General features: G+C 43.1%; 1 protein-coding gene across 1 annotated transcript in view; it reads left to right on the plus strand.

Moving 5' to 3' along the window:
- Nucleotides 1-24,767, plus strand: part of LOC137380511 (catenin alpha-3-like) — a 2,550,805-nt gene that overhangs the window by 2,505,736 nt on the left and 20,302 nt on the right. Inside the window, exon 19 of the mRNA XM_068052420.1 lies at nucleotides 4,096-4,230. Coding sequence (XP_067908521.1) covers nucleotides 4,096-4,230 — 135 coding nt within the window. The remainder of the gene's footprint in view (nucleotides 1-4,095; nucleotides 4,231-24,767) is intronic.

Here is a 24,767-nt window from a genome sequence, read left to right on the forward strand (position 1 = left end):
GGACTTTTACTTCTGTATAAATGTCACAATTCCGCTGCTATCCATTTGGAATCACATTGTTCCAGAACTTGTATTGAGGGGAAAACAGACAAGAAAATTCAAGCAATATCCAGAAGTCAGCATTGTCAGTTCCTCATTAATACAAGAGGGCGGTGTAATGGGGCTGAATAATATTGGCAAAAACAGGATGTTGCTGACCTATATACAATAATTAGTAAATACAATGTAATGAATAGCTTTAATAAACCTTAATGTATGATGAACTGTCTACGATTCCTTAACAAAATCTATGCTGCATTTGCAGTTTTAAAAACTGTCAGGGAAGACATAGTCAAAATTTATTATGTTTCAGTGACCATGTTACAAACAGTTATTAACTGATTTTTTTGGCCACACATTGGATTAAAGGACAAGTTTTACAAGTATGTCAAAGATCAGTAACTGCAAGGTGCATCATTTACCATCCAGTTTGAGGACAGATAACATGCGTGGCCAATGTCAATTGAAAGTTGTCTGTATCATATAATTACATTACATTAAAAGTGCACCTTTGCGAACAGGTAATAGATTTGGCTTGGATTTAAATTGGTTAGTCTGGAGTACAATCTTACAGATATTGACTAAATGTTTTGTAACTGAATAATACAGCAGTAACAACCACAGAAAAGCTTTTCATTAATAATTATCTTGTCAGAGCTGAATCGGAATCGACAGTGATACACTGAGATATAGACATAAGTGAATTTAAGAGAATCGCTTTATTGGAGGAACTGAAGGGTGCTATTTATTTGTAATTGTGTTTATCTAATTTTGTCACTAACTTTGGTGAGCAAACAACATTTTGTCCATGAGAGATTCTGTTGTTTCTGTATTTTAGAATCCAGGACCTAGTTTAACAGCCTGTCAGAATGAATAAACTGGTCTTGGCTCCCTACCGCTAATCTCTCTGTCCTTCCTGTACATTCTGCTTTTCTGTTTTACATGACTCTTCTGAAGTACCATCTGCTTCATCCTATAAAATTATCCTGATTTAGAGGTCACTGCCCTTTTGTTGGCTGCCCTGTCTTCACACACATATTATAATCAGGTGGAGAAGTTGCACAAACATTGACCATCATGGGTTAAATTCTTTTGTGACAACAGCAGTGTTAGAAATGGTCCATCTTCCTATTGCTGATATTGCTACTGCCTCACCTTAGCAACCACAATAACAACCCTCTCCTTACATTTCGTGGTTTATTGGATGAATTTGCGCTCCTGACTCAGTGTGAATCCAGAGCAGTCATCCAATAAGATCCCTCTACCACCCTGTGACATGGTGTTGCTAGTTCTATTCTGTCAACAAAAGTAATTCACATTGGCATTGCATACTATTTTGCTGGCTGGCTAGCTAATACAGTTGTGGTGCTCTCCATTGGTGTTTGTATGCTTAGCTACTTTATTTATAGGGAGAAATGTGTTTTAAACTGGTCTGTGTTTTTATGGCATTAGATTGGCTATACATTTTATATACAGATTAATTGCCCCCATGTCCGTGGCTGAGTCAATAATTTTGTCAAATGTCCGTGGTGCAACATGTTGGTGCTTATCCCTGAGGTTCAGTGCTAGGACCACTGCTTTATTATGTCTATAAATGATTTGGATATTGGAATAGGGAGGAAAATTTCAAAATTTGCCAACCATTTCATTCTTGAAGGTATGGCAAACAGTGAGGATGACACCAAATGACTGCAACAAGATAGTCTAACAGAATGGGCAGAGAAATGGCAGATGGAATTTAATACCGAGAAATGTGAAGTGATGCATTAGGGAGAGGCAAAATAGACTAACTGGTACATTCCTAACAAGTGTACAGGGACAGAGGGGCCTGGGAGTTCATGTGCATAGATTTTTAAAGGTGTCAAGACATATTGAGAGAGCAGTTAGCAAAGCATATGGGATCTTGGACTTCATAGAGGTATAGAGTACAAAAGCAGGGAAGTTATAAAGCTCTGGTTAGGCCGAACTAGAGTATTGTGTCTATTTCTGGTCACCACACTTTAGGTAGTATGTGAAGGGCCTTGAGATGGTGCAGAGGAGAGTTATCAGAATGGTTCCAAGGATGAGACATTTTAGTTACAAGGTTATGTCAGAGAACCTACGGCTGTTCTCCTGGGAGTAAAGGAGTTTGAGGGGAGATTTGATAGAGGTGTACAAGATTATGACAGGTTTAGATAAAAAGGCAAAGGCAAAGAAAAGCTGTTCCTATTAGTTGATGGTACAAGGACTAAAGGACACAGATTTAAGGTTTTGGACAAGAGATGCAGGGGATGTGAGGAAGAACTTTTTTACGCAGTGATTGGTAATGACTTGGAGCTCACTGCCCACGGGGTTGGCAGAAACGGAGACGATCAATTATTTCAAAAGGAAATTTGATGGGCACTTGAGGGAAATAAACTTCCAGGGTTACGGGGATACAGCGAAGGAATGGGGCTGACTGGATTGCTCTACAGAGAGCTAGCATGGACTCGATGAACAGAATGGCCTGCTTCAGTGCTGTAATGACTGTGTGACTCTAATCCCCCATTGTATGTGTTGAATGCCATAAATGCCAATTTGAGCTACTGATTATTTGTATGTAGATTTCAAATTTAAGTGGTTTTGCGTGTGTAAAGATATACACAAACCTGTAACATTTGTATAAGATTTGCAAAAGCACTGGAGCATATTTAAATTGTTTGAAAAATTATTTTGTATTCTGCACGTCAGCTTAGCCCATTTGAATCATCTATTCTCCTGGTGCCTCATTAGATTCAGGAGAAAATCGTGCCCCAGCAAGAAAACATGCTGGAAATTGGACGAGGCTGAACTTAGAATGAATGCGCTTTGATCTAACCAACACTAAATACCTCAAAGGCAACCATGACATGCTTGGGATTGCTCAGTAACCAAAAGGGCTGTGCCCCTGTGCATTTTGTTGGGAGATTAAGTGTAGGTTTTATAAACTAAAGTGGCAGATGTTTATGTTGAATCCTTCAAGAACTCCCTCAACACAGTCTCGCAGCAGAGGACCCAAAGAAGTCAGCAACTGCCACTTAATTAACATTTAACAAAATAATTTGAAGTAAGTTCCTTCTGCATTGGGAACTGCCCTGCTGCAGAGTTGATACAGTTTTAAGATTAGGTTTTTGCAAGTGTATTGGGGGTCCAGGTTTATAGCCCCCAGTACATGGCCTGATCCATTGAGCTCTGGGCACAGTATGGTGACAGCAGGTAAATTCACAATAGCAAAGGGGCAACAAGACATGACACAACACTCCAACTTTTTAGTTTGGTGAGTTCCCACCAGCAGCCTGCGTTCAAAAAGTAACCAGCAGTAACTTTACTGTACCTACTACAACAGAACCAGGACACACTCTGGATAACTAAATAAAGACCACCATTTAAAGAGTATCTTATCATATCTCAGAAACATTGCAAAATGTTTCACAATGCCTGAGCACTGCAGAACCCTCTCTATCTCTCCTCCTAGGTTTTACTTTCATTCTCTTTCCCCTCAACAGCTAATCGGTGCACTTTTCTTTCGCTCTCTCTCTCTCTCTCTTGCCGACCCCCTTTCTTTCTACCCATCAACAGGTAATTAGTGCACTGCTCTCTCTCTCCACCTTAATAGATGCTAAGTGTGTGTTCTCTTTCTCTCTCTCTCCCCAGCTCCCCACTAGATGGTCAGTCCACTTCTCCGTTGAGGCGGATCCCCAGTTATTTACCAATTCGTTTGATGTGCCAAGGGTTCTATCCATTACAGTGACACTGCGGGCTGTACTGCATAATCATGTTAAAAATAATACTGGTGAATGGACAAGATTTGTTTATAGCTTTCTCTGGCACTTCTGGATAAAGGTTTGTGAGGTGGGAAATGTTTGTCGACACACAGCATTCAGGGCAGCCTTTTGGATAGCTGGAATTAGGAAATAGGAAACAGTCATGTAATTTTACAAAATCAAATAATACCAATTGTTTTTCAGGAATAAGGAAATAGAACTTTATCCTGCTCTTGAAAATATATAGTTTCTTTTAATGCAATAGTGCTAATCCTCATTGTTCTTGTATTTTCAGTGCCAGGATCTATCTTGTAAACAAGACTTGTTTGCATATCTGGAGCAGATCAAACTCTACTCCCATCAGCTCAAGATCTGCAGCAAAGTCAAAGCAGAAATTCAGAATCTGAGTGGCGAGCTCATTGTTTCTGCAGTAAGTAAAAGTGCATCACTGTGAGTGGAAATTACCTAACCGACACACACAGAGCCAATTAATTGACACACAGGAAGTCAGTTAATTGACACACAAGGAGTGAGTTAATCAACACATGGGGAGCCAGTTAATATAGATATGCAATATTTGTTCTAAACCCATATTGGTTATATTTTGTAAACATCAATAAGATTTAAGATAATTGGCGAAAGAACCAGAGGCAAGATGAGAATTTTTTTACACAGCAAGTTGTAATCATTTGGAATGCATTGCCTGAAAGGGTAATGGAAGCAGATTCAAAAACACATTGAATATATATTTGCAAAGGAGAAAATTGCAGAGCAATGGGGAAAGAGCAGGGGAGTGGAAATAATTGGATAGCTCTTTCAAAGAGGTAGCACAGGCGTGATGGCCCGAATGGACTCCTTCTGGGCTTTATGATACTATGATTCCAATGAGGCCAAAATATGCAGAGGAATGTCACTGATTTCAGTGGTCCTTAAGCTGATTCCCCAGGTCTTTACTGCAGGTATATCAAATGCATTGGAGGTCTAAGGTATAATATGCAAGGAATGACTGGATTATATTCTTGTGAAGAGTGTATGAGCCATGTTGGCTTTTTGGACAAAAATATATGTCAGAAAGCTCAGGCGAAATACACTTGTATTGCTTTCATCAATGTCTGAAAGATTTTCAAACATCTGCATTATTCAGCCCTCGTAAAGAGGCTGAAGGCAGTCAGAAACCGTATTGCCAAATCTTCCATTTACTGTGATGTATGTTCTAATTCCAAGATCCCTGTAAGTGTGGACAAAAAACTCAAGAAAAATGAATCAAGGTTATCTGCCACCCATCCCATTCAGTGTCTTCATCAGTGATGTGTTGAGTGGGGCGGGGGGGTGGGGGGGGGGGGTGGGTGCGGTGGCAGGGTGGTAGGGGTAAGCTAAAGGATGGTGTCAGAGTATCTGTTCCAGGCATTTTGGAAAGAACTGCACTGCCTATTTTCATAGCCAATGTTGTGTCGCTGGCAAACTTGCCTCGAAATCTTGTATGCGCCACTCATCTTTTCAGCAATGGCGACCAAGTGAGGTATCGCAATGGGTGGTCATCAATGCAGTATTTTTGCACAGCCCATGAAGATATCTGAATGAATTGAGTGGAATAATCAGGAGGCGTCTCTACCAATTTCATACCAAAAATTAGCTTGGGAACAATTGTTTAGGAGCATGCCGAGAAGGGATTGAAGTACAAAGGTTTTTTTTTCTTTTCAATAACAGCAATGGAAGTTAAGCTTGTCAGGTACCAGACATCCAAACAGTTCTCCTTCACGGCTTCTGGCCATGCAACAGAAAGGCTACCTTTTCATGTGCAAGCTCCAGGACCAAACTATGAGGTGGATTTGTATCAAAGGATGCAGTTGTATTGAGGATGGGCTGAAACCTATTCTGACCTTTTAATCAGCTTTCTGGCCTTTTGCTCAGCCCAACCTCTTGGGCACATCGCTTTACATGAGAACCTAGATTAAACAGCTACTGATGAATAAGTCTGCAACAAGGCATTGCACTTGAACATCTGGAACATTAAGGCAGTTGGCACATTGTGCACTGTCCTGCAGAGCAACTCCAAAATGATGCTGGCATATATCCAGGTTTCAGGCATTATTTTCATTGAGTCACAGAGAAAGAGAAGCTAATTGAATGACTGTTTGTGGACATGTTATAATCAGAAGAATCATATTGATAAACATCCACATGCTGATCACCATATCTGATGTCCACCTAATGAGGGCTCAAACTTGAGCTTGTTGGTTGTTAAATAAGAGCAGAGGAAACTCCGAGGATAAGAAAAGACCAGTACATCTCCAGAGGCCAATCTCAGCCTACCATCTATCTGTGTATTGAACGCCCTTCTGCCAATGTCTCTGCTACCCTACTCAACAGGTGATTCCAGATATTACCACCCCTTTTGAAACGAGATTCCTTTGTTCGAAATTTATTTTCTCTTGTTTATATTTGTGAACTCTGGTCTGCCTTATTTTAAGGTGATATTCAGATTTATCTTGCGTCAGTGTTTATACTTGAGCCACGTTTCCCAGATCGTTTCCTGTACAGAGCAACATTTTTTTTACATTTTCTCACAGATCTTCCAGACACCTTTGGGCGAGTTTTTCAGGCCCCCCCCCCTCCCCCTCCCCCTCCCCATGTTGGGGGTCGTGGTGGGGGAGGCCAGAAAATGCCTCCGGGAGAGGCCCGCCACAGTCCTCGACGCCGGGAAGGCCCAGCCCCGTATTGCCGGCGCCGGCATGACCTTGTGGCGGCCCCCCTCCCCCGCCACTTGGCAGCGAGATCAACATTTAAATATGTAAATTTATTCAAAGTAATTAATTAAATACTAACCTGCTCCCGCCGTCGGTCCCGGTGCGATATTCGTGCCGGTGGAAGGCACTCCCGTACTTTCAGATACCCATTCGGAGATCCGATGTGGGAAACTGGTGGGGACGGGGCAGCAGTTAAGTTTTCAGGGCGGGAGGGGAGGGAGGGAGTGGGTTCAAACTTTCCTGATTGGTCTAGAGTGGTGGGAAGTTTACAGTTTATAAACTTTGGTGTGGGAAGGTCGGGAGCACAAGGTAAGGTTTTTTTGGGAGAGAGAGGGCAAGTGATGAATTTGATGGTCACTGGGGGAGGGTGGGACTAAGAGCTGCCAGCCTGCTGATTGGCAGGCAGTGGCTCCCCAGGCCTGGCAGAGGCGAGCTCGCCCCCAACTTTTTGGCTGGTGGGCAGAGTCTCCCACCCTACGTAAAATTCTGGCCATAGAGTCATTTATGGCACAAAATGAGGCCATTTGGCCCATCATGTCCCTGCAGTATTAAATTTCATTAGCAGAAAGCTCCAAATCTCTCTGCAAATCTTCAGCTTTGTCCTTAATGTTTTAAATAATCGTACTGCTGATGTTCGTATTAGACATAAATGTGACAATTATGTTTCAGAATCCAGGCCGCTGATATAACCAAAGAACAATAGTGGTTCAAGCCCTTTCCATGGAATGCCACACAACGCCATAACGCCACCTTTCAAGTCTGTCAAAACACTTGGTTTCATAACATTTCATCAACTTTAACCAACTAGCTATTATTCTCCTTTTGGGCGTGAGGAATGGAGGAGGTAAACTGGGTCGTTTTATGGTCAAGTTGCCCCCAGGATGTTATGCTTGGCAGTGGGACATTGGATCCAAGTCGATCCTCTGGCATCTTCAGGATGCTGTCAATGATTGATCAGTTAGCCAAGCTCATTATTGGGGCCTGGAAGAGTAGGCCTGTCACTAGGACTGGGATTCTTCCCATTTGTACAGGTAACTCTGCATGTTAATGCTCTGTTGAATGGGGTTGTCCTGGTTGGACACACAGTGGGAAGATTACCAGTGCTCCATGACTAGAAAATGCATAGTCTTAGTCAGTTCAAATCTGTCAGTACCTCTACGCACACCTGAGTTGCCCAAACATTGGCTTCTGCCAAGCTGTGCCCAAGTTCCCTGTGCTTAGGTAATTAGTGAAGGGGGTGTGAGGGAGAGGCTTTAGAGTGTGCATTACTTGTCAAGCTATTGGAAACCCTCCTTACATAGATTTCTGAGCATGTTTCTGTACATGACTATCACCCAAATCACAAAAATATTGTATTCCATGATTTTTAAAAATATAATAATGCCTTGGCAAGAACACCTAAAATCTGCAAAGGAACTTTAAACATTTTAAACTTTAATAATACAAATTTTAACATCACTGTTTAATACAGCAATATTCCATAACTTAAGGAGATATTTCATAATACTCAGCAAAGATACATTCCAGTGAGAAAGAAAGAATCTATGAGAAGGACGCACCATCTGTGCCTAACTATGGAGGTTAAGGATAGTATCAAATTGAAAGAAAAAGCATACAATTCTGCAAAGATTAGTGGTAGGTCTGAAGATTGGACAGAATTTCAAAACCAGCAAAGATGAATGAAAAAAATAATGAGGGAGAAATTAGAGTGTGAGAGAAAGCTAGCTAGAAATATAAAAATGGATAGTAAGAGTTTCTACAACTATTTAGAAAGGAAAAGAGTAACTAAAGTGAGCGTTCGTCCTCAAGAGAGTGAGTGAGTCTGGGGAATTAAAAATGGCAAATAAGGAAATGGCAGTAGTGTTAAACAAATATTTTGTGTCTGTCTTCATTGTAGAAGACACAAGTAGTATCTCAGAAATAGTTGTAAGCCAAGAGGTGAAAGGGAGGGATGTACTTAAAACAGTTACAATCCCCAGGGAAAAGGTACTGAAAAAACTATTAGAACTAAAGGCTAACAAGTCCCCTGGACCTGATGGATTGCATCCTAGGGTCTTAAAAGAAGTAGCTGCTGAAATAGTAGATGCATTGGTTGTAATTTTCCAAAATTCCCTAGATTCTGGAAAGGTCGCATCAAATTTAAGGCAGTGGCGTAATGGTAATGTCACTGGTCTGGTAGCCCAGAGGCCCAGGCTAATGCTCTGGGGACATGGGTTTGAATCCTACCACGGCAGATGGTGAAATTTGAATTCAATTAATAAATCTGGAATTAAAAAGCCAGTCTAGTGTGACCATGAAGCCATTGTCAATTGTTGTAAAAACCCATCTGGTTCACTAATGTCCTTTAGGGAAGGAAATCTGCCATCCTTACCTGGTCTGGTCATGTGACTCCACACCCACAGCAATGTGGTTGACTCTTAAAATGCCCTCTGAAATAGCCACTCAGTTCAAGGGAAATTAGGGATGGGCAATAAATGCTGGCCGAGCCAGTGATGCCCACATCCCATGAACGAATTTTAAAAAAAATTGGAAAATAGCAATTGTAACTCCTCTTTTCAAGAAAGGAGGGAGACAGAAAGTAGGAAACTACAGGCCATTTAGCCTAACATCTGTCATAGGGAAAATGTTAGACTCTATTATTAAGGAGGTTATAGCAGGGCACTTAGAAACTCAATGCAACAGGCAGAGTCAACATGGTTTTGTGAAAGGGAAATCATGTTTGACTAATTTATTAGAGTTCTTTGAGGAAGTAACAAGCAAGGTGGATAAAGGGGAACCTGTAGATGTGGTGTACTTGGATTTCCAAAAGGTATTTGATAAGGTGCCACATCAAAGGTTACCACACAAAATAAGAGCTCATGGTATGGGGGTAACATATTAGCATGGATAGAGGATTGGTTAGATAACAGGAAGCAGAAAGTCATGATAAATGGGGCATTTTCAGATTGGCAAGCTGTAACTAGTGCAGTGCCACAGGGATCAGTGCTGGGGCCGCAACTATTTACAATCTATGTCAATGATTTGGATGAAGGAACCAAATGTATGGTTGCTAAATTTTCTGACGACACAAAGATAGGCCAGAGAGTAAGTTGTGAAGAGGACATAAAAAGTTTGCACAGGGATAAAGATAGGTTAAGTGAGTGGACAAAAAATTGGCAGATGGAGTATAATGTAGGAAAATGTGAACTTGTCCACTTAGGCAGTACATTATTTAAATGGAGAGCATTGCAGAACTCTGTGGTAGAGAGGGATCTGAGTGTCCTGGTACACAAATCACAAAAAAGTTAGTATGCAGATACAGCAAGTAGTTAGGAAGACAAATGGAATATTGTCATTTATTGCAAGGGGAATGGATTATAAAAGTAGGGAAGTTTTGCTACAGTTGTACAGGACTGTGGTGAGGCCACATCTAGAGTACTGCGTACAGTTTTGGTCTCCTTACCTTATCATCAGTCGTTGGGAAAATGCTGGAAATTATTATTAAAGAAGTCTTAATATTGCACTTGGAAAAACATGGTATGATTAGAACAAGTAAACATGGTTTACTGAAGGGAGATCCTGTTTGATGAACGTATTAGAGCTTTTTGAGGATGTAACTAGTAGGATAGATAAAGGGGGACCAGTAGATGTAGTATACCTGGATTTTTAAAAGGCATTTGATAAGGTGCCACATAAAATATTAATAGGTAAGATAAGGGCTCATGGTGTTGGGGGTAATATATTAGCATGGATAGAGGATTGGTTAACAAACAGGAAGAAGAGAGTGGGCATAAATGGGGTATTTTCAAGTTGGCAGGCAGTGAATAATGGAGGGCCGCATGGATCAGTGCTGGGCCTCAGCTATTTATACTCTACATTAATGACATGGATGAAGAGACAGAGATTAATGTATCTAAGTTTGCTGATGATACAAAGCTCAGTGGAAAGGGAAGATGTGGGGAGGACATAGAGAGGCGGCAAAGAGATATAGACAAGCTAAGGAGTGGGTAACAAGATAGCAAATGGAGTATAATGTAGGGAAGTGTGAAGTTGTTCACTTTGGTCGTATAAATAGAAAAGCAGAATATTTTTAAAAGGTGTGAAACTGGTAAGTGTTGATGTTCAGAGAGACTTGGGGGTACTCGTACACAAAGTTAACATGCAGGTGCAGCAGGCTATTAGGAAGGCAAATGGCATGTTGGCCTTTATTGCAAGGGGATTGGAGTACAAGAATAAAGAAGTCTTACTAAAATTGTACAGGGCTTTGGTGAGGCCGCACCTGGAAAACTATGTGCAGTTTTGGTCTCCACATTTAAGAAAGGATATACTTGCACTGGGGGCAGTGCAGCGAAGATTTACTAAATTGGTCCCTGGGTTTTGTCCCATGATGAAAGGCTGAGTCTTTGGGCTTATATTCTCTGGTGTTTAGAAGAATGAGAGGCGATCTAATTGACGCATACAAGATTCTGAAAGGGCTTGACAGGGTAGAAGCTGAGAGATTGTTTCGACCATTTGGGGAATCTAGAACACAGGGGCACAGTCTCAGGATAAGGGGCCAATCATTCAGGACTGAGATGAGGAGAAATTATTTCACTCAAAGGGTTGTGAATCTTTGGAATTCTCTACCCCAGAGGGTTGTGGATGCTCCAGCATTGAACACATTTAAGGCTGGGATAGATAGATTTTTGGTCTCGCAGGGAAAGAAGGGATATGGGGAGTGGGCAGGAAAGTGGAATTGAAGCCCAAGATCAGCCATGATCATATTGAATGATGGAGTAGGCTCGATGGGCCAAATGGTCTACTTCTGCTCCTATTTCTTGTGTTCTTAATGTAATTGCTTTAGAAGCAGTTCAGAGAGGTTCACTCAACTGATTCCTGGGATGAAGGGATTATTTTATGAAGAATGTTTGGACAGGTTGGGCCTGTATCCCTTGGAGTTTAGAAGAATAAGAGGTGATCTTATTGAAACATATAAGATCCTGAGGTCATTTTACGGATGGACGCTGAAAGGATGTTTCCCCTTATGAAGAAAGAAGACTAGAACTAGGGGACACAGTTTAAAAATTAGGGGTCTCCCATTTAAGATGGAGATGAGGAGAATGTTTTCTCTCAGAGGGTTGTTCGTCTGTGAAGCTCTCTTCCCCAGAGAGCAGTGGAGGCAGGGTCATTGAATATATTTAAGGCTGAGTTAGATAAATCCTTGATTGACAAGGGAGTCAAAGGTTATATTAGGTAGACAGGAAAGCAGAGTTGAGGCCTCAATCAGATCAGCCATGATTTTATAAAATGGTAGAGTAGGCTTGAGGGGCCGAATGGCCTACTCCTGCTCCTAATTCGTAGGAACTGCACTTATCACAGATACTGTCAGAATTATTGCCACTAAAAGTATCTTTTTTTCCCTAGAATGACCAACTAGCATCTTGTATGCTGCCTGTGGCTGAAATGTGACTCTTTGAATGTTTTATTTAGCTACCCTACTTGTGTACTCCGTCTCAACATGAGGAGTGCGGTCACGGTCACCAAGTTCTGTTCTGGGTCGACTAACATACATGCCTCAAACTAACTATCATACATTATCCATTCATTGCTGGATGTGCAGTAACAACTGGCGCCCTTCTCAGTTATGTCAGAACATACTGATGAAGAAACGCATCCAACATTTGGTCCTCACCTTTAAATAAAGCTCTTCTCTTTACAATGAATGTATACTTTTAGGAAACAGACGTCTTGGTCGTCTTAGTCTCCCACTGAGTGTTAATGCAGGATTAATTATTCTTTCATAGAGGAGTTACACAGTCACAGGCAATATTTTAATCTCACACGTGGTCGTGAAACAGCATGAATCGTTTGTGGGTTGTAGCTACATACACACTTTTTTAACATGGTTGGTCTAAGTTGCTTCTTTTCCAGGAAGAAGATCATAGAGTCATTGGATGGTTACAGCACAGAAGGAGGCCAATCAGCCCTTTGTGGCTGGGCTAGCTGTCTGTGGGCAGAATCTCCCAGTCCTGGGGGCAGACTTAAAGGCAGGACCGGGAGGAAATTCAGATCTATTAACATCAGGTCAGTGGCCCGACACGTTCTGGTTGCCCGGAAGTGGGTCACCACCGGCAACAGCTACCTGCCCAGCAGCAGCGTACAGCCAATTTGATTAATTAACTGCCAATTTGTGGACTCACTGGGGACACCGCCGGGATCTTCCCAGCTGGTGGCAGATGGGCTCCGCACTGAGGCCAAAGCCTAGCAGGTGCCTGGAGGCAGCTTGCTGGCAACTGGCCTGGGGGGACCTGTGAGGCCTCCTGTTCTAACCCTGCCCCAACGGAGCTGCAGCCATCAGCAGTCCACAGCTGTGGCTGCCAGCCATCCTGTGGAAGGGTTTTCCCTCCACCATGGTGGCCTGGCAGCTGTAGCCACGGTTTATTTTATTGAAGTGAGTACCTCTTCGGAGGGCATCTCAATATGGAGGCACCCTCACAGTTCTCTTCCTGCAACGGCAGTGCCCACTTCTGCCAGTGGGGTTGTCATCCTTCCAAGGCTGCAGGTCCTCTGATTGAGCCTGCAGCCTCAGGAACCCACTCGCTGCCCTTTGGACCCAGAGGTGGCCTCTTGAATGGCCACCTCCAGGAAGATCTCCCAGGCAGATGCCCTGACTGCAAGTGTGAGGGCGGGACCCAGAAATCATCCCGCCCCTCGATTATTTTTAAAGGGCACAGATTCGCCCTGCAAGGGCAACTCTGCAAGTCCCACTCCCCCACTCTTTCCTCATAACCCGACAATTTTTTTCTCTTCAGTTAATTATCCAATTCCCTTTTGTTACAATCAAGGCAGGAGTAATGCACTGTTAATTCAGTCCCACTACTCCACATCACAGCATATCAAGAAAGTTTTCCATCTATCGAAGAATAGCCAAATTAGACACTCTATTTGTCCCTCAGACTAAAGCACCCCAAACCAGGTTTCTTTAAACAACAACAACATTAACTATTTATTGCAAAAGAAATAATAGGTCTTAACTGCAACGAGATAAATCTATATATATGAAAAGCTCCTTAGTTCCTTAGCCCTCATGCACGCACACATACATTCAAAGAAAAAACGGTTTACCGGGTAAAAGGATTTTTGGTTTACAGCTGTTTCTTAGGAATAAAAAGGAAAAAATAAAATGATTGAGTTTATCATGTTCTGGTAGGATGTTTTCAGTATGGTGAGGTGTCCCAGAGCCAAAAAGTCATATGCCACTCGAAGTCTCCCCAGGCGAGGTTGATGAACAGTCTGTGATGGGTAGGCATTCATGGCAATTTAATTGCAGCAGGCGTCACATAGGTCTTCCATCAGGGGTGTAACAACAGGTCTGCTTTGGTCAGCAGCAGTTTAGCAATAGAAGAATTCTTCAGATTTCAAGATTTCTTAAAACAGCCCCGCCTGCTCGCTCACAGCTGGCCTGCACTACTTAAAGCCAAACTGCACCTCTTAAAGGGGAGATGCATTCTGGCCACAGATCTCATTCAAGCCACTGACATTTGGAGCAGCCAGAATCCTGATTAATGTCACAGCAGGCCAGAGAGAGGACTCCTTGGTTCTTGGATACAGCGCGAGAGGCCTTCGTGCAAGAAATTGAAAGGAGTGAGGAAATCTATCTGCAGGGGGCCAGGAGGCTCTTCAGATGGGCACTGCGAAGACAGTGAAAGCAGATAGCCACTGAGGTCAATGTCACATGCCTGACCTCAAGGAGCTGGATACAGTGACGGAAGGAGTTCATGGTTCACATGAGTGGTCAAGGTCAGTGATGCATCTTCAATTTCTGTCTATCCTACTGACTGCACCAAACTCACACCCTGCTCAACACACCACACCCATCAACAATCCCTAGCAATCAGGACTCATGCCCAACATTCAGATGCTCCAACTCATCCTCGCACATTTACCACTGCTGCCAGCCTCACCCCTCCATCTCACAGCTTCCACATACTTCCAGCTAGTCAGTTCTGATAGGCACATCACCTTGTAACACAATCACTGACACTCTTCCCTCTCTCTCTTGCAGGACAAGGTGGCCATTAACAGGAGGCAGTGGCAACAAACTAGCTGCATGTCCCCAGCCCCTCAGAGGAGACGGTGCTCTGAATTACTGGTCTGGCCATCACTGAGGCCATGGCAAAAGGCATCGTTCAAGCCATCCAGGATGTTCCTGCCTCATGCACCTCCTGGAATCCCAATTAACCCTCATCCTGCAGTCTGGTATGAATTATAAGCTGCAGATGGTGGAACCATGCACCTCTTGCTTTCTACCCCACCCGCCCTTCCCTCACCCCAACCCTCCCCTTGTGCATTTATGTTTTCAGATTCCCAAGAATGGTTTCTGGTCAACTAGAGGTGCCTGAGGATGAAGGCCCAGAGGAAGAACACAGCTCTGAGGGAGAGCACTGTCACTTGATCTGACAGTTGCAGCCACCAGCTCAGATACTGGCTCTGTGTGTACTTTACAGAGTAGTATAGAAGCAGGATCTGTATGTGGTGAGTCACTGGGTATGAGTGGGCTGCACACGGTCCAGGGGAAAGGATAGTGTGTGCGCCAGCACCCCGAAGGATGAGGTCACAGACGAGTTCTGCTGCAGAGAACTCAGATGATGGCTTTGCTGGGACAGCACACAGAAAAAGGCTGATGGTCATGCATACAGAAATGCTTGGTTCATTGCAAGGCCTGCCAGAGAGCCTGTTGTCACTGTCATGGAGCATGGAAGAGTCTGGTTCGAAGTTGACACAGGACTGTGCACAGAGCTTGGAATCCATCCTTTCCAGCATGAAAGTGATGGCCAATTCCATGAGAGCACTTGCATGCCCAGTCATGATGCAGTATCTGGTGGCTAGTGTCTCAGCTTCCACTACAGCACAGGCAGAAGTGTCACAGCTCAGTCTGAGGCCATGCAAGCCCATCTTGGCACCATACAGGATCAGACTGCTGTCATCATGACTGCGGATCTCCATATTCAGAGGGGTTTTCAGGCTCTCACAGCAGTCCAGCAAACCATGCTCCAGCAGATTACTGGGATTACTGAGGCACTGTCCCGGGGGGGCAGTGGCAGTGGCTCCATGAAGCATGAACCTGCTGTCCTCTCTCAGGATGACAGAATTCATCCTCGACCACTGCCACTGTCACTAACTGCTCAAGTCTTTAACATGGGACTGGAACCCATGATCTCCTGACCTAAAGGCTAGAGTGCTACTAACTGAGCCAAGGCCAACACCATAACAGGTGAAACATAATCACTAGCTATGTTGGAAAGCTAAGAGACAAGAAACAGGAATAGTTCTTAGAAAAACTGAGCTGCTTATTTGGAGATTGGCCAGTGCCTCTTCCTTTCACACCTCTTCCCCTCTCCCTGGCTTGCTCAGTGAGCTAATACTGATTGCAGTTCTTTGCTTTGGACAAAATAACACATGCAATGAGATGAGGATGGGTGTTTACTTAGTTTTAGAATGTGGTGGTTTGCTCAGACTTGTCACAGTTTTGTGGAGTGGGGGGTTTGGGGGGATGGTGTAGGATTAGGACTGAGTTCCACCAATGGTTGGTTTTGTCCATATTTGATGTTCACACTCTGTTTTCATTCAAGGATCAGCAGCCTTCACTGTCTTTTGTCCTTGTACTATTACTGCTGTGCTATATACCATTTTTTCAATGAAAGGGTTACAAAAAGATTCAAAAACTGCAATGCTGATTCCTGCTTGAAAACCCATTTTGTTTGGAACACCAGTGGTCCATTTTAAAAAATGTATATATTAATTTAATATCTCCTAAACATTGCGTGGTTTGAATCATGTCTTCAGGAGCTAGTCTGTCCTTTCATATATTTGTCATAGCAACTTGTCATAGCACTGCAGTATATTTTTATTTTGAAAGCATAGAAACCCGTCTAAGGATGGATGCTACTGTTCTAAAATGTGAGGGACCAGCCCTACAGGGATTCTTTCATTTAAATGCTTCACATTTACTGTGCAAAGACTTTTCATAATCATCTCATTAAGCGAATTAAAACTGAGTTCCATTCATTGGACAGGTAAGAAAACTGAAAACAACCAGCAAACACCAATAAACCGACCAATCAAATTATTCAGTATTTTTCTGCAAAGTTATCATTCACAGCAAACACTAAATCGAACAGTTAAGTTGCTGAAACAAGTTTTCCCACCTTTGAGTGGCTATGTTGTTTCCTCAGCCACACCTGAGTAAATGCAGATCAAAATGAAAAATTATTGTGCAACAAATATGTAACATGTTGCTTGTTTCTTGGACTTTCTTTTGAAGCGTTTTCTCTGCTTATTTTGTTTGGGCCTCTGCCTGTCATAGAGTCGTACAGCATAGAAACAGGCCCTTCGGTCCACCGCGTCCATGCCGACCATAATGCCCATCTATACTAATCCCACCTGCCTGCATTAATTCCATATCCCTCTATGCTTTTCTCATTCAAGTACCTGTCCAGATTCCTCTTAAATGTCGCTACTGTTCCTGCCTCCACCACCTCTTCTGGCAGTTCATTCCAGATACCCACTATTCTTTGTGTGAAAAATTTACCTCTTTGATCCCCTTTAAACCTCCTCCCTCTCACGTTAATTCTATGCCCTCTAGTTTTAGTCACCCCTACCATGGGAAACAGACTCTGGCTATCTACCTTATCTATGCCTCTCATAATTTTATATACCTCTATCATGTCCCCTCTCAGCCTCCTTCGTTCCAGGGAAAACAGACCCAGCCTATCCAATCTCTCTTTATAACTCAAGCTCTCCAAACCAGGCAATATCGTTGAGAATCTTTTCTGCACCCTCTCTAGCTTCATCACATCTTTCCTGTAGTGTGGCAACCAGAACTGCACACAGTACTCCAAGTGCGGCCTAACCAACGTTATGTTCAACTGTAACAGGATGTCCCAACTCTTGTACTCAATGCCTCGGCCTATGAAGGCAAGCATGCCATATGCCTTCTTCACCACTCTGTCTACCTGTGTTGCCAGTTTCAGGGAACTATGTACTTTACCCCAAGGTATCTCTGCTCAACAACACTCCACAGGGCCCTGCCATTCACTGTATATGTCCTGCCCTGGTTTAACTTCCCAAAATGCATCACTTCGCACTAGTCTGCGTTAAATTCCATTTGCCAATCCCTTGCCCACTTTCCCAGTTGATCTATATCCTGTTGTAACCTTAGACAACCTTCGTCACTGTCCACTATACCACCAATTTTGGTGTCATCTGCAAACTTACTAATTATGCCCCCTACATTCACATCCAAGTCATTAATACATATGACAAACAACAGAGGGCCCAGCACCGATCCCTGCGGCACACCACTGGTCACCGGCCTCCAATCTGAAAAACACTACCACCCTCTGCCTCCTATCACCAAACCAATTTTATATCCAATTGACTAGCTCACCCTGGATCCCATGTGTTCGAACCTTCTGGACCAGCCTACCATGCGGGACCTTGTCAAAGGCCTTGCTAAAGTCCATGTAGACAACGTCCATCGCCCTGCCCTCGTCAATCCTCTTGGTCACCTCCTCGAAAAACTCAATCAAATTCGTGAGACACGATTTCCCGCGCACAAAGCCATGCTGACTGTCCCTAATCAGACCTTGCCTTTCCAAATGCATATAAATTCTGTCTCTCAGAATCCCTTCCAATAACTTTCCCACCACTGATATAAGGCTCACCGGCCTGTAGTTCCCTGGCTTATCCCTGCTGCCCTTCTTAAATTAAGGCACAACATTAGCTATCCTCCAGTCTTCCGGACCTCACCCGTGGCTAACGATGATACAAAAATCTCTGCCAGGGCCCCAACAATCTCATCCCTTGCTTCCCATAGCATCCCAGGATACACCTGGTCAGGCCCTGGGGATTTTTCCGCCTTAATGTGCTTCAAAACCTCCAACACCTCCTCCTTTGTAATGTTGATATGCTCCAGGATATCGCTGTTTGCTCCCTTGAACTCACTAGCTTCCATGACCTCCTCCATGGTAAATACAGACGAGAAGTATTCATTTAAGACCTCGCCCATTTCCCGTGGCTCCACACATAGATTACCACACTGATCCTTAAGGGGACCTACTCTCTCTGTAGCTACACTTTTACTCTTAATATACTTATAGAATCTTTTAGGATTCTCCTTTATCTTATCTGCCAGGGAAATCTCATGGCACCTTTTCGCCCTCCTAATTTCCTTCTTAAGTGTACTCCTACATCCCCTATACTCCTCGAGGGACTCGCTTGATCCCAGCTGCCTATACCTGACATATGCCTCCTTCTTTGTCCTGACCAGACCCTCAATATCCTTCGTCAACCAAGGTTCCCTAAACTTGCCAGCCTTGCCCTTCCATCTAACAGGAACATGCCGGCCCTGAACTCTTCCTATCTCACTTTTAAAAGCCTCCCACTTGCCAGACATTCCTTTACCTGTAAACAGCCTCTCCCATTCAACTTTTGAGAGTTCCTGTCTGATGCCATCGAAATTAGCCTTCCCCCAATTTAGGACTTCAACCTGAGGACCAGGCCTATCCTTTTCCATAACAATCTTGAAGCTAATAGAGTTATGGTCACTGGTCCCAAAGTGCTCCCCCGTTGACAGATCAACCACACGCCCATCCTCATTTCCCAAGAGGAGGTCGAGTGTAGCCCCTTCTCTAGTAGGGCTATACTGCTTCAGAAAACTATCCTGGACACACTTAACAAATTCTTCCCCATCTGATCCCTTAGCACTAAGGCAGTCCCAGTCAATATTAGGGAAGTTGTGTGTGACCTCAGTACTCAGCAATTCGGTTGGCAGTGTTGATGTTCCCATGGGCCATTCTAGGCCATGTTTGCAAACTTTTGTAACAAACATCAATACTTGTGAAACTGTATACCAGATGTAGAATTTGTAGAATCTGGTCCTGATAAATATGTAACAGTAACTGATAGGGCAGGTGGATATAGATAAATACACAGCGGCAAATAAATATATGAAAATAATTACAGCAGAACTGTCCCAGGAAGTATTATTGGAAAAGGATAGATAATTATAAAAGGAATGTGTAGCAGTAACTAGAGTGCAATCCAGACGCAGCATCTTCTCTGAATTATTGGTGGAGAAGGAAATGTCAAAAAGTTGGAAAATGGGAAATCGCAGTGAGCTGAGGACATTGGCCAGAGGGGCTGCTCGTGAGATGCAGTAATTTGGCACATGCAAATTAATCATCAAAAACACGGAACACCCAAACAACAAGCAACCCATTAATCAATAAGGAGATTCAGGTAACTTTCAGATGGAGTGAGAGTGCATTATCCTAAAAATCAAATCTATAACTGCAGATGCTGGAAATCTGAAATCAAAACTGAAAATAGTGGAAATACTCCGCAGTGCTGGCAGCATTCGTGGAGAGAGAAACAGAGTGAACATTTCAGGTCAATGACCCTTCATACAATAATGCACAATGCAAATAGCGGGGCAGACCTGATTAGATGCATTTATAAGATTACAATAGTGACGATTGCTCATGCAGAGATAGGGGTTTTCTGACAATCTAAAATCATTTTTCAAAATCCGTGAAATATAAAGAATGTAAAAAGGATTGCAAGTTGGAGTATTTATGAAAGGTTTAAAACAACATAACTAGGATCCCAACTGCCATTTTAGGTCAGAACTGGTTGGATCCTGCACAGTGTCCATTCTGATCATTTCCACGGTTGATGGAAGTGGTCTGATAAAGATAAATGGCCAATTAATTTCTGGGCTGCAGAGGAGCATGAGTTCTGTTCCTGGGCTGCCATGAGTAACCTAGGCCATTGCCATCCCAGGATTCCCACACTCTGTGATCACAAACCTATGCTCCCCTCCCCCCGCCCCCCAACCCCCCAGCCCCATCCTCATTGATAGCTGCCCTGGCCTGATCTTGAGGCCTCATCCAGCAAGCTGCATCAGGATCCCTGTTTGAAAGGAAGAATTTGCATTTCTATAGTTAATTATATAGACTTCAGGGTGCCCCAAAGCACTTTACAGCCAATTAATACTTTTTGAATTGTTATAATGCAGGAAATGCAACATTCATTTTGCACAGAGCAAGGTCCCTTGAACAGCAATGGTACAAATGACCAGATAATTTGTTCGGCTGATGTTGGTTAAGGGATAAATATTAGCCAGGACAAAAATAGTGCCATTAGGATCTTTTACGTCCACCTGACAAGGCAGATGGATTTTGTTTTATCATCTGATCCAAAGGACAGCGCCTCCGACAGTTGAGCATACCTCAGTATTGCAGTATCAGCCTAGATTGTGTTACATAGAATGTACACCACAGAAACAAACCATTCAGCCCAACCTATGCTAGTGTTTATGCTCCACACAAACATCCTCCCATCCTACTTTATCTAACCCTGGTGTAGGACTTGAACACACAACCTTCAGAGTTGAGAGTGCTACCACTGAGCCACACATATAAGACCCTAACATAATAAGCATTATTAATCTAAAATGTTTTTGAAAAATGATGGTGGCGGGAAGCGGAGGGCCCATCGCTAAGTGATCTTGCTGGGGGCAGGATAGGCTGATGACGGACTTCCCGGCCAGAGGTCAATTGAGGCCCTTAAGTGGCCACACACCACAGCCTAGTGGCCTATTAATGGCCACTTAAGAGCCTCTTCCCACCACTGCTGGATGAGAAAACCTGTCATTTGTCTGTTTATAGACCATTAAAATGCTCAGACGATAAAACATTTTTCAAAAACATGCTGCCTACGATCAGTTCAGAGGTGAAGAAGGGAAACCACCCTGATCACTTCCCACCTGTCTGTAACAAAACTTAACCATATCTTCACCAATATATTCTGATAAATTCCTCCTACCACCATATCCTGTCACTCCTTACTTTTGCATACTTACCTATTCACAGAATGTGTTTATCTGCAACTTCCCCACAGTCTCTTATCAATTATTGAAGTTAAGAGAGAAGAGAGAGGGAAATAGACTATCTTGAACAGGAGGAAGCGGTATAGAGACTATGGAAAGAGAGAAACCCTTTTGAGGAGAGCAAGTGAAAGTGAAGCTGTTAAAGGGAGGGTGATAGAAAAGCACCCTATTTGATGTTGAAGGGGAGGAATTCAAGATGAGAGAGGAGAACTCACCTATTAGGAGCCCTTGGAGAGATAGATCCTGCTTGGTAGAAAGGAGGAGAGAATGAGATATTGAGGTGGGAAAGGGAGACCATAAAAGAGAGAGAGATAGTAAGATGTAAGATAGTGAAAGGAAAGGGAAGGCAAGAAATTCTGTTGTGAGGAACAGAAGACTTAGAGTTCGGTAAACCATGTTCTCAAATACTACACCCTTCGATTCAACAACATGGAATGATGGCAAAAATGGTCCCAATCAAGCAATGGCACATAATATGCTCTGTGCTGAAAGCCAGACTTTGTATGTCCCTTGGCATTAAGCATTCCTGACAACTGCGCAGAGTCTGGCCTCCATGTGATACCAAGTTTGAGTGGAATGCTGAGCAAATTTGGATTAACACATAATGTGCATTTTATTGTGTCACAAGAGAAATAAGTTGGCACTCTGTAATCATGATTGCACACAATGTAATATCAGTCTGAAGCTGAAAGAAATTTCAGCAGAGTTCTAGAAAATGGTGGAAAGACACAGAACATGCACTTGTAAACAGAAAGGACAGGTTAACGCTCCAGATGTCAACATTACAAGAGAAAACAAGCAATATCATATTATTGAGTAATGTAAAAGATTGATGGAGTCAGATCAGTGGTACGTGGCAGGGAATGGTAAAATTACAAATAACAGCAAGAAACATGGTGAGAATGTGGAACTTACTGCCCTATCAAGTGGTTGGATCAGATAGCATTGATACATTTAACAGGTGGCCTGATGCTAAATGAGGGAGAAGGGATTAGAGGGATATAAGGGGGCAGGACAGGAAGAGTCATTAGAGTGAGAGGAGGCTCGTATGGGATGTAAATACTAGTGCAGACCAGTTGGGCAGAATGGCCTGTTTTGTGCTGTAAATCCTATGTACTCTATACAAAAAAAGCAGTGGCCAAAGGAGGTTCATCTTCCAGATTTCAGTTCGGATGAACCTGCAACATTGGCCCACCTTTTGTATTTGCAGTGATTCTCCTGCAATTCTAACGTTTATTACAGATTTCCTGCACTTGCAGTGTTTTTCCATTTTTATGTGCACACTAGCCGATCTCCCTTGTCATTGGCCAGAGGGATTCTCAGCCCAACATGCAGCAGCTCAATCTGTTTAATGATGCTCAGGTTCCCAGTGCAAAGAGGAAAGGTAAATTCACCAATGCCACATTGGAAGTGATCATGGGGCAGAGATATAGCTACAAGGTTTGAGTGTAGATCTGTTCTGGCAATGTGGGATCTTTGAATTTATTTATTTTTATTTATTTAGAGATACAGCACTGAAACAGGCACTTCGGCCCACCGAGTCTGTGCCGACCATCAACCACCCATTTATACTAATCCTACATTAATCCCATATTCCTACCACATCCCCAACTTCCCTCAATTCCCCTACCACCTACCTATACTTGGGGCAATTTATAATGGCCAATTTACCTATCAACCTGCAAGTCTTTGGTTGTGGGAGGAAACCAGAGCACCCGGCGAAAACCCACGCGGTCACAGGGAGAACTTGCAAACTCCGCACAGGCAGTACCCAGAATTGAACCTGGGTCGCTGGAGCTGTGAGGCTGCGGCGCTAATCACTGCGCCACTGTGCCGCCCCAATTATCCCAATTGTGCCCCAGTGCTGAGAATTATGTTGATCATCAGGTGCCTTTATGAACGAGATAGAGTGACTAGCAACTTGGCTGTGACTAGGAGTGGAATGAAGAACATGCTTTTTAAAATTGTTTATTATTGTACTAATTTATTCTCAGTAGCCTATGCTGGAAGTTTCCAATGAAACGGTTGCTGTGTTTTGAGATTTCTGATTATGCTGCCATTGGTGGAAGCTTGGTAATACATGCTATGATTTAGTTAAACGTAGCTCTTCAATGGTTAAATTCACAGGACGGTAGGACTAAGAGATGTAGACTATGATTCAGACAGGGTGTCTGAACAAGTGTGCTTCAAACAATGAAAACTAATTTTGTACATTTCAGTGATCGCCCCTGGACTCTTTCATCAGCCGGTCAAGCCCTAGAATTCTAAAAACACGGTAGAATTCTCCTTCTGAGTTCTCCTGATCGCCCACCATAGCTTTGACAGAACCCTCAGATTAAACCCCATCACCCATCATTTATGCCCATTTCTCCTGGGTTTGCACCAACATTATGGTGGAAGGGAGATCCCTGAGCAAATTTCAGACGATGGTCTTGTCTTCAATGTGATTGTTCTGTGATGAATGGAGGTGCTGGAGAGTTGGGAGAGTTATGTTACCTGTGGTTCTGACGGCCTGATCACGCCCGGCCGATCCAGTAGAACTAATTCCTGCCTGTGCATTTAGAGCATTTGTTCTCCATTCTTAATGACCAAAAGCAGCAATTTAACAAGGATGTTGATTTTAATAATAGTTCTGTGATTCATCCAGTTTCAGTAAAGGGCGAACACTTGTCCTTCAGGTACTATATCCATACATTCTAATATTAGCTGGGTTAAAAAAAAGTTTACTGAGTATACTGCTCATTAATTATTTTGTATTCATTAGGGGGTTACCTTTATGGTAATTTATTGCTGTTGCCTTTTTAGCCTACCAATTAGCGCATAAATTATTGGAATTAATTCCAATTCTGGCACCATATTATGGCTTATATTTTTCTTCATTTTAGACACTTGATAAAGTCAGCATCTTTCCATCTATATCTATATATTATTCGTTTTTAGTAGGTGGAGGAAAAACTGTTCATCTGGCAACTTAATTAGGACTTTTATTACATGCTATTTATAGGCAGATGCAGCTGCAGAACACATGGAAGCGAGTGGTTACAGAGTCACACAGTCATTACAGCACAGAAGTAGGCCGCTCGGCCCATCAGGCCTATGCTGGCTCTCTGTAGAGTAATCCAGTTAGTCCCATTCCCCCACTCTATTCCTGTAGCCCTGCAGGTTTATTTCCCTCAAGTGCCCATCCATAGTCTTTTTTAAATCATTGATTGTCTCCACTTCCATTGCCCTCATAGGCAGCGAGTTCCTGGTCACTACCACTCACTATGTAAAAAAAAAGTCTTCCTCACATCCCCTCTGTATCTCTTA

The sequence above is a fragment of the Heterodontus francisci genome, chromosome 20 (assembly GCF_036365525.1).
Source record: "Heterodontus francisci isolate sHetFra1 chromosome 20, sHetFra1.hap1, whole genome shotgun sequence".
NCBI classification, from domain to species: domain Eukaryota; kingdom Metazoa; phylum Chordata; class Chondrichthyes; order Heterodontiformes; family Heterodontidae; genus Heterodontus; species Heterodontus francisci.